The sequence below is a fragment of the Amblyraja radiata genome, chromosome 7 (genome assembly GCF_010909765.2).
Source record: "Amblyraja radiata isolate CabotCenter1 chromosome 7, sAmbRad1.1.pri, whole genome shotgun sequence".
NCBI classification, from domain to species: domain Eukaryota; kingdom Metazoa; phylum Chordata; class Chondrichthyes; order Rajiformes; family Rajidae; genus Amblyraja; species Amblyraja radiata.
The window spans coordinates 23,816,203-23,831,735 of NC_045962.1; the positions used below are offsets into that span (position 1 = coordinate 23,816,203).

Sequence of the window (15,533 nt, forward strand, 5' to 3'; positions counted from 1 at the left end):
CTTCAGATGTCTTTTTTCCGGAGCATCGCATGAAGGTCCACATATATCACTTCTGGCAAAAGTTCTCTGCCAAAAGAGGATTGCAACCAAGTAATAGACCATCCATTCTCAATGGTTATTTTCTAGGAATTTCTCTGGGTCCCTCATATTTAAACTTCTCATTAAAATAAAATTTACATTTTATGGCAAGCCAGCATGAGAGCAAGCTGCCCCATTTTAGATGAGGTTTGAATTACATTGGCGCTAATGTTTTGACAGATCTGTGCAGTTAACACAACTGATTCATCTCCAATCAGTTAGGTTGTGTTATGTATGATGTTAGGTTTAGATCAGCATCAAGACAATATAAAATGATGCCACGTACACCATGGGTATAACAACATCCAGCATGACATAATGGCACAGGAATTCAGGGCAAGCGTAACGTGAAATCCTCTCCTAAACAAATTTAGATTAAGCAAAACTTGTAACAATTGATATTTTACTCTTTATAGGATGAAGTGCATAGAGTACCAGCTGATGCTCAGGTAATAACATGATTTATGATACTTTTGTAAAAGTCTCAAATATGGAATTGCAAAAATGATATTTGCATTTTACTGAATTATAATTCTTCCCTTTGCCTTTTATAGGTTCAATGTGCAGATACTAAGACAGCTGTGATTATTCCAGAATGCAATAGAACCCACTCTGGTCGATACAGTATTACTGCTAAGAACAAGGCTGGTCAAAAGACATTACATGTCAGAGTAAATGTTCTTGGTATGTAATTGTTTTCTTCAATTTATTTGAAATAGAATGAATTGCAGTAGTTTGATATGATTCTTAAATTATCTTTTACATGTAATAGATATGCCAGGACCACCAAAAGATCTCAAAGTGACTGATATTACAAGGAGTTCCTGCAGACTTTCATGGAAGGCTCCAGACAATGATGGTGGAGACAGAATTAAATGCTACTTTATAGAGAAAAAGACTGTGGAAGGAAAGGCTTGGGTAAAAGTTAATACTTCCTGTTTAGGCACATCATATCTTGTGCCTGATCTTATTGATGGGCAGGAATATTTCTTCCGTGTCCGTGCAGAAAACCGATTCGGCGTTGGTCCACCCGTGGAAACTATTCAGAGGACTAGAGCGAGAGATCCAATTCGTAAGTTTCTGGTTTATAATATACACTAATATATTTCAGATATCCGCACAACTTCAGTTAGCCATTTTTTGATTAATTTACTTTTATACTTCAGATCCTCCTGAGCCACCAACAAAACTCAAAGTTGCTTTGGTTACCAAGAACACAGTTTCACTTACTTGGAGACCTCCAAAGAATGACGGTGGGGCTCCAGTAACACATTACATTATTGAAAGTCTTGCCGTGGATCCAACGGGACAAAAGAAGGAATCCTGGAAAAAGTGCAATAGACGTGATGTGGAAGAAACCAAGTTTACAGTAGAAGATCTCACTGAGGGTGGCGAGTATGAATTCCGTGTAAAAGCAGTTAATGAGGCTGGCATCAGTAAACCATGTAACTCTGTTGGGCCTATAATTGTGAAAGACCAGACATGTAAGTATTTACATAATTACATCATAACAGACCAATGTAAATATAATGAATTCAAAATGTAAATGTTTCTAAACCACAATTAATATTTTCACGTCTAGGTCCACCTGCAATTGAACTTAAAGAATTCTTAGAGGCAGAACAGCATATAGACATTAACATCATTGCCAAAGTGAAGGGCACACCATTCCCAACATTGACTTGGTACAAAGCACCTGTCAATAAACCAGAAGAAAAATCTAAAGTAGAATACGATCAGCATGTCAACAAAATTGTGACTGAGGATGGTTGCACTCTACTTATTCATCAGTCTCTTCGGAAGGACACTGGTCTTTATACTCTCACTGCCACAAACAGCTTGGGAACTGATTCTAAGGAAATGAGACTCAATGTTCTTGGTAATTTTTATATTATTTCCATAAATTCTTCATTTTGTTTATGCATTCCTGTCATTTTACTATAAACTATAGTTTTTGTTTCTTATTGATTAGGACACCCTGGTCCTCCATTGGGTCCAATTAAATTTGAGGGAATTAGTGCTGAGAAAATGACTCTTTCATGGCTACCTCCAAAAGATGATGGCGGCTCCAAGATCACCAACTACGTTATTCAGAAAAGAGAAGCAAGTAGGAAGTCTTGGATTCACGTTACCAGCGATGTTAAGGAGTGCATGTGCGAAGTCCCCAAGTTATTGGAAGGACACGAATATTTATTCCGCATTATGGCTCAGAATAAATATGGTATTGGTGAACCACTTGACAGCGAACCGGAGACAGCAAGAAATTTGTTTAGTATGTATCGAAATAATTTTTCCTACATTTTTTATACTTTGATCTTGCTAACATTATATGTATATCCAATATTATCCAATTTTATGGACTTGTAAAATTGTTTAGTGGTATTTTCTAAGTTCTCAGTTTAGTGGTATTTCTGTTCAAATTTTAACAAACAATTGCAGGGTGTCTAATTGTGATCACTCTAATAAATATAATCTGTTTTTTTATGCATACTTCCCTAAAATTTCTTATAAAGTAAAATGTTCAAAATTTGACTTCAGGATTACTACCTTGTATATTAAAACTTATATATTTTTTAACAGCTGTACCTGGAGCTTGTGACAAACCAACTGTGGGTGGTGTGAAACGTGATAGCATGATAGTCAATTGGGAAGAACCAGAATATGATGGTGGCTCTCCAGTAACTGGCTACTGGTTAGAGCGTAAAGATACCTCTGGAAAGAGGTGGAACAGGGTAAATCGCGATCCAATTAGGATTATGCCACTTGGAGTATCCCATCATGTAACTGACCTTATAGAAGGCTCATTTTATCAGTTCCGTGTGTTTGCCATCAATGCAGCAGGTGTTGGGCCTCCAAGCATACCTTCCGACCCAATAATGGCAAGAGATCCCATAGGTGAGCATTTTTATTTTTGATTGGTATTTTGAGATTTTTATATACTGTATGCACAATTTCTCCTGGAGATTGAAGCACATTTGCAACTGTTTAAACAATTCTATGGAAAATGGAACCTAATTGTCTTTTGTAATGCTAGCAGCCCTTTAGAAATTCATGGCCATATTGCAAGCAGTGCTTTTTATTAATGTAAAGCAAACATAGCAATACATTAATAAATATTGAATAGTAATGACTAAATGTCTTATGAATCCAGTTTTAAATCTTAAGTTTTCTGATGCGCATAACTTTTCTTTTTTTTAAAAACAGCACCACCTGGTCCTCCGTTTCCTAAGGTGACAGACTGGACTAGGTCAACTGTAGATCTTGAATGGGCTCCACCAACAAAAGACGGTGGATCCAGAATCACTGGCTATTTTGTTGAATTTAAGGAGGAAGGAAAGGAAGAGTGGGAGAAGGTAAATTAAAATTAATGAATTACATTTTTTTAGACATGGATGTGATCTAATTTTCGTTTTCTCTGGCCCCACCACCACTTGCCCCATCCCTGTCCAGTTCTTAATTCTCCCTATGCCAGGCAGCTGTTGAGCATAACCATGACAGTCTGCCTGTCCATTCCTTGGAGTGTCTAAACATTGACGGTCAAATCATTAAAATGGTTCAGTCTCAATGCCAATGCAATTTTGCCCAATGACCTGGTCTTAAAACAATGGTAAAAGCAAACATGCAGCCTGAGCCTCTCACTTGCCTTTGAGCCTTTAAATTCAATCTTCTGAAAGGCCCTTGAAACAAAAATACCTTTTTACCATTTTTTGGGCCACCTTATACCTTTTGCTTCTGTTATCCCCTCCCATATCCAAAGGCACAGAATCGAGGTCCACTGATTATATCTCCACTTATCCCTGTAGATGGTTATTTTTTAGGACAATGACTAAAATTAGCTTTAATGTGTATTGTAGTCTTTAGTCTGCACCTTTTAAACACTGGCCTCATTAAATCCTTCAAACAAAATCAGAAATGTCAGAGCAATGTGAAAAAACTTTAAAAGGTTAGCTAGGTTTTTCCTTCCATCTGCCATTTACCTATTATAGAAGAATGATGCTTGCCTGCTTTCATTTAAACCGAAACAATGTTTCACAATTTTGGCTTATGCATTTACCTTTTCTCCTGGTTCTTTACAGGTTAAAGACAAGGAAATTAGAGGCACAAAGTTTGTTGTTCCAAAATTGAAAGAGGGAAGCTTGTACCGATTCAGGGTAAGGGCAGTAAATGCTGCTGGTGTTGGTGATCCAGGAGAGGTTTCTGATGCCATTGAAGTCAAGGATAGAACAGGTGAAAAAAATGAATTTTATATATTTAAATTAATTGTATTTCTTTTATCTAAGTACCTCACTTTGGCAATATTAAATATCTGAAATTGTACTTTTGTATTCTAGTTCTTCCAGATATTAACTTAGACGCCAGCATGAGAGACAAAATTGTGGTGCATGCGGGTGGTGTCATTCGTATGTTGGCATATGTATCAGGCAAACCACCTCCAGAGATCACTTGGAGGAAGGATGATGATAAGCCAATCCCAGAAGAAGCTGCGATTGAAACCACGGTGATCAGTTCTGCTCTTGTTATAAAGAATTGTCAGCGCAAGCATCAAGGAGTATACAATCTTATTGCTAAGAATGCAGGAGGCGAAAGAAGAAAAACCATTATTGTTGAAGTTTTGGGTAAATATTATTCACTGATTTTGCACAATGCAATCTTTTGTTTTTCCAAGAACATGAAAAAATATTTTAATTTTAATTACAGATGTTCCTGGGCCAGTTGGTGAACCTTTCCGCTGTGAAAACCTGACAAGAGATTCTTGCAAATTAACATGGTTCTTTCCAGAAGATGATGGTGGTTCTGCTATCACCAATTATATCATCGAGAAGCGTGAAGTTGAACGTCGTGGCTGGTCACCTGTCTCATACACAGTCACTAGACAGAATGCTGTTGTCCAGGGTCTGATAATGGGAAATGCTTATTTCTTTAGAATTGCAGCCGAAAATATCATCGGCATGGGCCCATGGGTGCCGACAAAACAAGAAATTGTAGTTAAAGAGCCAATGTGTAAGTAACATTTTTAGTTTCAAGATTTCCCATTTTCAGATATCAAATAAATCTATTTTAGTCACTGAATACACTAAATGTTCTATTTTTCTAACTTGTAGCTGTTCCTGAACGTCCTGAAGATCTTGAAGTGACAGCAGTTACAAAACAATCAGTTAGCTTGAAATGGAAGCCTCCAAAGTATGACGGTGGCTCAGACATTACAATGTACACTCTTGAGTGTCGTTTAATTGGTAAAGAGAAGTTCACCAAAGTTACTAAAGAGAAATTATTAGATCGAATGTTTACGCATAGTGCCTTAAAAGAAGGTGATACGTATGAGTATCGCGTCAGTGCAATAAATGCTGTTGGACAAGGCAAACCTTCATTCTGTACAAAACCAATAGCTTGCAGGGATCAGCTTGGTAAGATTAATTCCAGATATGTTTTAAATTCAAAATTCACGTTATATTTTTCAACATGGCAATAATAGTGTGTTATTATTTTTAGAACCACCAACACTTGAATTGGATTTCCGTGACAAGTTTATTGTGCGTGTCGGTGAATCTTTCAGCTTGACAGGAAAGTATAAAGGGAAACCAACACCCAAAGTTTCTTGGTTTAAGGATAATGAACCAGTTGAAGAGACAAAATGCTTAAAAATTAATACAACTCCATCAAAGCTATGCCTCAAATTTCTGAAAGGTGTTCGTGCTGATTCGGGGAAATACTGTGTGGCTTTGGAGAATAGCACAGGGGTACGAAAGGGTCTGTGTCAACTGATTGTAGTTGGTAAGTTAACTATTTCTAACCTTTTTCAGATTAAATTATTGTAATATTGAACTATAATGCAGGATTAAACCAAATGTTACATTTTTCAGATCGTCCGCAACCTCCAGTTGGTCCGGTTGTTTTCAATGAAGTTCACAGAGATCACATGGATATTTCCTGGAATCCTCCACTTGATGATGGAGGCAGTGCAATCACTAATTATATTGTTGAAAAGAGAGATACAAACCGAGAGATCTGGATGACTGTTACTTCAACAACCACAAAGACAACTTGCAAGGTTCCAAAATTAATTGAGGGCCGAGAGTATATTATTCGTATCTATGCAGAAAACATGTATGGAATCAGTGAGCCATTGCTTTCAGAAGAAGTTAAAGCTAAAGATCGTTACAGTAAGTACTAGACATCATAATTTTCTAATAGATTAAACAGAAGACAAAAAAAGCAAATACTGATCCAGAAGGTTAAAATGCATGGGCTAGCTTACCCATCGAAAATAGAGGGTAGTAGTGAAAGGATGTTATTCTGGCTTGAAGTCCATAACCACTGGTGATCCCCAAGAAACCGTGCTGGGATCTCTGTTGTTTATAAAGGATTGAACATAAATGTAGATAGGCTATTTATTAAATTTGCAGATGACACTAAAATTGGTGGAGTTGCAGACAATGAGGAAGGTTGTCAAATGATACAGAGGGATATAGATCAATTACATAAATGGAAAAGGAAATGGTAAATGGAGATGGAAATGGAAAATGGAAATGGTGAATGAATTACGCAAGCATGAGATATTGCAATTTGGGAGGTCGAATGTAATGGTGAAAGTATACAGTTAATGCCTATTCCCTTAGCATTGATGTACTAAGGGATCTTGGGGTCAAAGTCTGATATTTTGCTCTTTGCACTTGCTGTTATACTTGTGTATGACTTGATTGTACTCATGTTTAGTATGATTTGATTTGACTGAATAGCATGCAAACCAAAATAAATCACTGTATCTAGGTACAGGTGTTGATAATAAACCTATATCAATATCAATACCAAAGTCCATAACCCCCTGAAAGTGACAACATAAGTAGATAGAGTGATAGAAAAGGTATATGGTATGCTTGCCTTCATCAGTGAGGACATTAAGTGTAACAGTCAGAAGTCGAGTTACAGCTTTATAAAACTTTGATTAGGCTACATTTGGATCACTATGTGCAGATCTGGTCTTCCCATTATATGAAGGATGTGGAGGCTTTGGAAAGGATGCAGAGGAGGTTTATCAGAATTTATCGGAGACAGTTTCACAACCTCCTCTCTAACTTGAACACTTTATCAGAATGCTGCCTGATTTAGACTTTAGTGGTGGATGTCTGGAATGCACTGCCAGGGTTGGTGGTGGAATACAATACTAGGATTTAAGAGGCTTTTAAATAAGCACATGGATATGGAGGGTTATGGATCACATATAGCAATTTCTATTAAAATAAAATGTTATGCACGTGTGATAATAGCAAGTGTGTCTTGTCCCCTCTATTATTAATGTGTGTAGCAGTAAGGAATCCTGGTTATTAATTTAATTATTTTTTTTCTCTGCAGGGGTTCCAGAAGCACCAGAACAACCAGTTGTAAAAAATATTAAGAAAGATTCTGCTCTGGTGGTTTGGAATAGACCACGGGATGGTGGCAAGCCTATAATTAAATACATTGTAGAAAAGAAAGAAACTATGTCCCATCGATGGTTGAAAGTATCCAAAGAGCCAATTTACCCAGATACTCAGTTCACTGTGACTGATCTCCTTGAAGGCTGTGAATACGAATTCCGTGTGTCAGCAGAAAATGAAATCGGAGTTGGTGATCCGAGCCCACCATCTAAACCCTTCTTTGCAAAAGATCCAATAGGTACATACAATTTATCGCCATGTCTTTCTTTTTAAAATAATCACGTGATGTATTTGCAAGACATATTATGACCACTCTTTTACTCTTCATTCAGGTAAGCCAAGCCCACCTATTACTCCTCAAGCAGTAGATAAAACTAAATCTACCATCGATTTATCTTGGCAACCTCCTCGCCATAATGGTGGAGGCAAAATACTGGGATATTTAGTGGAATACCAGAAAGTTGGTGATGAAGAGTGGAAGAAAGCTAATCAAACACCAGATTCCTGTCCTGACACTAATTTTAAGGTGTCGGGTGTTACTGAAGGTGATATGTACAAATTCCGGATTCTAGCAGTCAATCAAGCTGGTGAATCAGATCCAGCTTATGTTCATGATCCTGTTCAAGCAAAAGACAGACTTGGTAAGTGATCTATATGATTGCCATGTGAATCATTCCACATTGAAAAGTTTTGCTATTAATCCTAATGTGTGCTATTACTGTGTACACGTAAAACTTTCTTATTTCCTTTACAGAGGCTCCTGAATTATTTGTAGATGCCAACATGACTCGAGCTGTAAACATAAAAGCAGGAACCATTTTAACCCTCAGTGCAACCATAAAAGGAATGCCGATTCCAAAGGTCGCATGGAAAAAGAATGACAAGGAAGTACCACTTAAAGCTGATATTGAACGTACCGCAGTCAGTAGCAAGCTTGAAATTCTTAATACCACCAGAGATGACAGTGGATGTTATTCGTTAACTGTTGAAAATGAAGCTGGAAGCAAGAGTGCTGCTTGTATTGTTACTATATTAGGTAAAATGAATGGAACGTGAGATTTATTGGAACATTTTTAATCAACTTGTTTTGTCCAGTAATTAAAATAATAGGAAACTGTTAATCTTTTTCAGATAAACCTGGTCCGCCACGTAACTTAAATATTAGTGAAGTTAGAAGTGATTCCTGCTATCTGACATGGAAAGAACCAGAAGACAATGGTGGTGCTGTTATCTCTAACTATATAATTGAAAAACGAGACGTAGCAGCACCTCAATGGATCCCTATATCATCCACAACCAAAAAGCACAGCATTATGGCTAAGTACCTAATGGAAGGCACCCAGTATTTGTTCCGTGTGGCGGCTGAAAATCAATATGGTAGAAGCAGCTTTATTGAATCAACAAAGCCAATAAAGGCGATTGATCCAACATGTAAGTTGTCATTTGCTGAGACTTTTGTATGAAAGCTCATAATAATTATATCCACAGGGTTTAACTAATCTGGTTATGTTATATTTATAGCTCCTCCTGGCCCACCTAAGAACTTACACCATGTTGATGTGGACAAGACTGAGGTTGGACTTGTTTGGAATTACCCAGATCGTGATGGGGGTTCAGAAATCACAGGATTTTTAGTGGAATACCAGGAAGAAGGAGCAAAAGATTGGAATATATTTAAAACTGTTACTATACCTGAATGTGTTGTAACCGGTTTAGAACAGGGAAAGACATACACGTTCCGTGTTAAAGCTCAAAATGCTGCCGGGCTCAGTCGTCCAGATACAACTGTGCCTGTACTGTGTCATGAGAAATTAGGTTGGTTGGTTGTTTACTTTCTTTGTTCTTTCAATTGTTTTTATTCTTTAATTCATTGGCACTCCCATCACATGTACTGATTCACTTATGCTTTTGTATTACAGTGTCACCCTCGGTGGATGTTGATGTAAGTTTGATTGAAGGTCTTGTTGTGAAAGCTGGTAGCACAGTCAGACTTCCTGCTTTAATGAGAGGTATTCCTACTCCATCAGTGAAGTGGGTCACTGATAGTACTGAACTTAAATCTGAAGGCAATTACAAGATTGACACTGACGACCGCTCTACCGTCCTAACAATTAAGGATTGCACCAGAAAACATAGTGGTGAATATGTACTTACTGTGTCCAATCCAGCTGGGAGTAAGTCGGTGGCTCTACACTTGATGGTCCTGGATATTCCAGGCCCTCCAGTTGGACCAACCAATATTCTTGAAGTAACACCGCAGCACATGATAATTTCTTGGCGTCCACCTAAGGATGATGGTGGAAGTCCTGTTATGAATTATATTGTTGAGAAACGAGAAACTAAGAAGGAAACATGGGGTATTGTTAGCTCTGGAGGTACAAGTACCCAAGCTAAAATTCCACGTCTCCAAAAAGGCTGTGAATATATTGTGCGTGTTCGAGCAGAAAACAAAATTGGTATTGGTGAACCATTAGAGTCTAAACCAACCGTAGCTAAGTACATGTTTGATGTTCCAGGACCACCTACTAAGCCAGCTATGTATGATATCACAGAAAATGCAGTAACAGTTTCTTGGGGTATACCAAAGTATGATGGTGGAAGTCCAATTATTGGTTACATAATGGAGCGCAGAGAAACAACTGGTAAATGGATCAGAGTGAATAAGACTCCAATTCTAGATCTAAAAATGAGAACTGTTGGACTTTTTGAAGGTAATTCATATGAATTCAGAATATTTGCAGAAAATATTGCTGGTCTAAGCAAACCGTCACCGATCTCTGATTCAGTCTCGGCAATTCGTCCAATAAGGCCACCCGGACCACCAATCAATCCTAAACTGAAAGACAAATCAAGAGAAACTGTTGACTTAGTCTGGACAAAGCCCACCAATGATGGAGGAAGTCCAATCTTAGGATACATTGTAGAATGTCAGAAATCAGACACGACAAAGTGGAATAGAATTAACAAAGACGATCTGATCGCACAGTGTGCTTATAGAGTACCCGGCCTCATTGAAGGAAATGAATACAGATTCCGTATAAAGGCCGCCAATGTTATTGGTGAAGGTGAACCAAGGGAGCTGCCAGAATCTGTTATTGCAAAAGATATTCTTCATCCACCGGAGCTGGAACTTGATATTGTTTGTCGTGATCTAATCACATTTCGTGTTGGACAAACTATTGCGCTAAAAGGACGTGTCAAAGGCCGACCAGATCCAGAAATTACATGGTCAAAAGAAGGCAAGGTATTTGTTGCAGGCAAACGTGTAGAGATTCATAATGACTATCCTGTTATACAGCTCTTTATTAAAGAGGCAACCAGAGAAGATCATGGTAAATACCATATTGTTGCTAAAAATAATAGTGGACAAGTGCAAGCTGCTGTTAATGTCAATGTCCTTGATAGACCAGGCCCTTGTAAGAATATCAGGACAAGCTATGTCACCAAAGATTCCTGTATGCTTTCCTGGGACAATCCAGATGATAATGGAGGCTCAGAAATTACTAACTACATAGCAGAATCCCGTCAACCCAGCCAGAGAGGATGGTCGTTGATCTCATCTGATTTGACGAAACGCGTAGTCAAGGTTCAACTTACATCAAATCATGAGTACTTCTTCCGCATATGTGCAGAAAACAAAGTTGGATTAGGTCCAACAATTGAAACTAAAACGCCAATCTTAGCCATTGATCCCATTGAAAAACCTGGGGAACCAGAAAACTTTCATGTTGCTGATGTAGGAAAAACGTTTGTCCTACTTAAATGGAGGAAACCCGATTATGATGGTGGTAGCCCTAACCTGTCCTATCATATTGAAAGGATGTTAAAGGACTCAAATCAATGGGAAAGAATGCACAAAGGAAGTATTAAAGAGACACATTTCATGGTTGACAAATGTATTGAGAACCAGACTTACCAGTTTAGAGTTCAAGCCAAGAACGAAGGCGGTGAAAGCAATTGGGTGAAGACTGATTATATTATTGTCAAACTAGAAATGCAAAAACCAGTCTTAGATCTAAAACTCACTGGAATATTAATTGTGAAAGCAGGTGAAACTTTCAGAATTGAGGCTGCTCTGAGAGGCAAACCTCAACCAGAAGTTGTTTGGGTAAAAGACAAAGATGCAATTGATCTTAGCCGATCACCTCGCGTTAAGATCGAAACGACTGCTGATGCATGCAAACTAATCGTAATTAAATCTAAGCGAGAGAACAGTGGAAAATATACAATCACTGCAACCAATCCAGCTGGTTCCTTTACAGCGTATGCTACTGTGAATGTTTTGGATGTACCGAGTGAAGTCAGAAATCTGAAAGTATCTGGCATTGCAAGTGACAGGTGTAAAGTCAGCTGGGACCCCCCAGAAGATGATGGTGGCTGTGAAATTCAAAACTATGTTATAGAAAAATGTGAAAGCAAAAGAATGGTTTGGTCTATATTTTCAACTTCAATTATTAATGATTATGCAAATGTCACTCGTCTGATTGAAGGAAATGAATACCTCTTCAGAGTACGAGCAGAAAACAAAATAGGTACAGGTCCACCAGCAGAAACTAAGCCAATTGTAGCCAAGACACAGTTTAGTAGACCTGGTCCACCAGATGCACCAGAGATCACTAAAGTCAGCAAGGATGAAATGACTGTCCATTGGAATCCACCAGAAGATGATGGTGGAAAATCAATTAGAGGATACATTTTGGAGAAGAAAGAAAAAAGATCTGTTAGATGGGTGCCTGTCACCAAGTCTCCAATTCCAGAAAGGCGAATGAAAGTTACAAATCTGGTTCCTGGACATGAATACCAGTTCCGTGTCAAAGCTGAAAATGAAGTTGGATTAGGAGAACCAAGCCCACCTTCAAGACCAATATTAGCAAAGGATCCTATGGGTATGTATATATTTTTATCACTAATTTAATATTCTGAGCACAATTTGTTTTTTCTCATAAAACACTTGACATTCTCAATTTATTTTCTGTTTGTTCTGTACACAGAACCACCTGGTCCTCCAAGTGACCTTAAGGTAATCGATAGTACAAAGACCTCCATTACTCTTGGCTGGACAAAGCCTGTATATGATGGTGGTTCTCTTGTCACTGGGTATGTTGTTGAAATGAGACCAAAGGGTGTCAGTAAGTCTCCTGAAGAAGGATGGACAAGATGTAATGTTGCAGCTCAGCTGGTTGTAACTCAGTTTACTGCAAGCAGCCTTAATGAGAAACAAGAATACGAATTTAAGGTTTCTGCACAGAATCAAGTCGGAATTGGTCGCCCTGCTGAACTTAAAGAAGCAATATTTCCAAAGGAGATTTTAGGTATGCGTACTTTTGGCCTTTTTTTCCATTGCAGTATAATGATATGTGCATATGGAGATATGTTTAATGTGATAACATTTCTTTCACCAAGGAAATAATTTATTTCATAAAATTGATCTTTTTCAGAACCTCCAGAAATTGATTTGGATGCAAGCCTGAGAAAGGTTTTAACTGTCAGAGCAGGATGTCCTATCAGATTGTTTGCCACCATCAGAGGCCGACCAGCACCTAAGGTTACCTGGAGGAGAATTGGAATCGACAACGTTGTTAGAAAGGGTCGAATAGACCTGCTGGACACAATGACTTTCCTTGTCATTCCTGATAGTACTCGTGATGATTCTGGAAAATATTCATTGATACTTGTAAATGCAGCAGGTGAAAAGGCTGTGTTTGTGAATGTTAAAGTTCTGGGTGAGTACATTTTTTTTGTGTTCTATTTTCCAGATTCAATTTGATCATGGGGAAGATTTATTGATACGTTAAGGATAAATTATTTGATTACTATATTTCTTGTCCCAAGAGGACGGATACTTTGCTGGATCTAATCTTGGGTAATGAAATGGGTCAAATTGAGAATACTGTATTGGGAGATGATCTCAAATATTGGTCATTGTAGTATAAGATTCGGGTTGTAATAGACATGGGCAAGGAGCAACCTGACATGAGATGCTCCAGAAAACTGAGGAGAAAATGCCCAGGCAAATTGGAGTTTCATGTTGACAGGCCAAAATGTAATGGTGCAACTAAGTCTTTAATGTGGAGATTATTTAATAGCAGTTTGGGCAGATGATCATAAAGGAAATGACAAAAAGAACCAATGCTGAGATTACTGTATTTAGACAGTATGATGAAGTCGAAAAATGGGTCTGACGTGTCAGTTTTATATCAGGTTTAAATAGAAAATACTGGGGTCATATAAGAAGAAATAAGACGGGTGAAAAGAAAGTACAACAATAGATTATAGTAAAAAGAAACTGTAGATGCTGGTTTATACCAAAGAATGACACACAATGCTGGAGTAACTCAGCGGGTCAGGCAGCATCTCTAAAGGAAATGGATAGGTATTGTTTTGGGTCGGGACCCTTCTTCAGACTCAAGAATAGATTGAAGCTAAGATAAAAGGGAATGAAAAATTGCTTTCGGGCACATTAACAATAAGTATCAGAGTATCAGCTGGGCTTGTACACTCTGGAGTTTAGAAGGATGAGAGGATGAAACATATAAGATTGTTAAGGGCTTGGACACGCTAGGGGCAGGAAACATGTTCCCGATGTTGGGAGAGTCCAGAACCAGGGGCCACAGTTTAAGAATAAGGAGTAAGCCATTTAGAACGAAGACGAGGAAACACTTTTTCTCATAGAAAGTGGTGAGTATGTGGAATTCTCTGCCTCAGAGGGCGATGGAGGCAGGTTCTCTGGCTGCTTTCAAGGGCTTAAAAATAGTGGAGTCAGGGGATATGGGGAGAAGGCAGGAATGGGGTACTGATTGGGGAGGATCAGCCATGATCACATTGAATGGCGGTGCTGGCTCGAAGGGCCGAATGACCTACTCCTGCACCTATTGTCTATTGTCTATTGAAATCCTTGTAAAATCGTGTCCACGCTCTTTCCAGCACAATGGTATCTTTCCTATATGGTGGTTTTGGAAATTAACGGAAACCAATTACTGAAATTTATATAGCTTGACTAGATTGTTTTCAATATTCATTGGGATGTGAATATTGCTGGCAAGGCTAGTACTTAATACCCATCCCTATGTGGCCTTGAAAGGGTGTGAATGAGCTACCTTCTTGAACAGCTGCAATTCTCAAGGATTGGATTTAGACCAAGTAATGATGAAGGATACATTCCCAAGTCAGGATGATGTATGACTTGGAGAGGAACATACAGGTGGCAATGTTCCTGCGTGCCAACACTTGTGGTGATGGAAGTCACACGTTTCGAAGGTTCTGTCAGATATGTTATTGCAGTACATTTTGTAAATATTCCATATTTCAGTCACGTTCTAATGGTTCAACTAAGGCAGAGAAGATTGAGAAAGCTTAACTTCAGGAAAGATGCATGTAGAGTAAATAAAGAAAAACAATTGACAACAGATAAATATTTGAAACCACAGACTAAAGGTGATTAACTAGAAAAAGGAACAAGAGAAAAACTATTTTTGTTATTCAAGTGATGAGGATTTGGAATGTGCTGCTTGATAGTGGAAACAGATTCAAAAGCAGCTTTCAAAGGAGAATTAGATGAGGCAGAAAAATATTTTAGCAAAATAGGAGACGAGTTGGGCAGTGAATTGCTCCGACTTGACAGTATAGACTTGATCAGCTTAATGGTGTCCTGCGTACTATTATTTTGTTTTTAGCTTATGTCGATGTTTTTTTTAAATCACTTCCAGATACACCTGGGCCTGTCTCTGACTTTGATGCCTCCGATATTACAAAAACAGAATGCCAGTTGTCATGGTCACCGCCTGACAATGATGGTGGTAGTCCAGTAACTCACTATATTTTGGAAAAGCGTGAAGCAGACAGGAAATCCTGGGGCAGAGTGATGCAAGATTTGAAGAAAACCAGTTTCAAAGTGATGGGTCTAGCACCCGGTACTGAATACTATTTCAGAGTAACTGCTGTCAACCATTATGGTGCTGGGGTTCCAAAAGACATTCCTAAATCAATTATAGCACGAGACCCAGTCAGTAAGTATAATAAGTTTGCACTTTCTCATTAACC

General features: G+C 38.3%; 1 protein-coding gene across 6 annotated transcripts in view; it reads left to right on the forward strand.

Annotated features, from left to right (window-relative positions):
* The window catches only part of ttn (titin), a 324,330-nt gene that overhangs the window by 247,011 nt on the left and 61,786 nt on the right, over positions 1 to 15,533 (forward strand). For all 6 annotated transcript variants that reach the window (XM_033023845.1, XM_033023846.1, XM_033023847.1 and 3 more), the window contains 23 exons: positions 495 to 527; positions 633 to 762; positions 851 to 1,150; positions 1,245 to 1,562; positions 1,661 to 1,957; positions 2,051 to 2,350; positions 2,659 to 2,973; positions 3,283 to 3,431; positions 4,155 to 4,305; positions 4,410 to 4,694; positions 4,777 to 5,079; positions 5,181 to 5,483; positions 5,569 to 5,850; positions 5,940 to 6,239; positions 7,429 to 7,731; positions 7,826 to 8,134; positions 8,248 to 8,529; positions 8,625 to 8,924; positions 9,015 to 9,308; positions 9,413 to 12,379; positions 12,485 to 12,805; positions 12,932 to 13,216; positions 15,200 to 15,499. In XM_033023845.1, the coding sequence (XP_032879736.1) occupies positions 495 to 527; positions 633 to 762; positions 851 to 1,150; positions 1,245 to 1,562; positions 1,661 to 1,957; positions 2,051 to 2,350; positions 2,659 to 2,973; positions 3,283 to 3,431; positions 4,155 to 4,305; positions 4,410 to 4,694; positions 4,777 to 5,079; positions 5,181 to 5,483; positions 5,569 to 5,850; positions 5,940 to 6,239; positions 7,429 to 7,731; positions 7,826 to 8,134; positions 8,248 to 8,529; positions 8,625 to 8,924; positions 9,015 to 9,308; positions 9,413 to 12,379; positions 12,485 to 12,805; positions 12,932 to 13,216; positions 15,200 to 15,499 (8,827 nt within the window). The remainder of the gene's footprint in view (positions 1 to 494; positions 528 to 632; positions 763 to 850; positions 1,151 to 1,244; positions 1,563 to 1,660; positions 1,958 to 2,050; positions 2,351 to 2,658; positions 2,974 to 3,282; positions 3,432 to 4,154; positions 4,306 to 4,409; positions 4,695 to 4,776; positions 5,080 to 5,180; positions 5,484 to 5,568; positions 5,851 to 5,939; positions 6,240 to 7,428; positions 7,732 to 7,825; positions 8,135 to 8,247; positions 8,530 to 8,624; positions 8,925 to 9,014; positions 9,309 to 9,412; positions 12,380 to 12,484; positions 12,806 to 12,931; positions 13,217 to 15,199; positions 15,500 to 15,533) is intronic.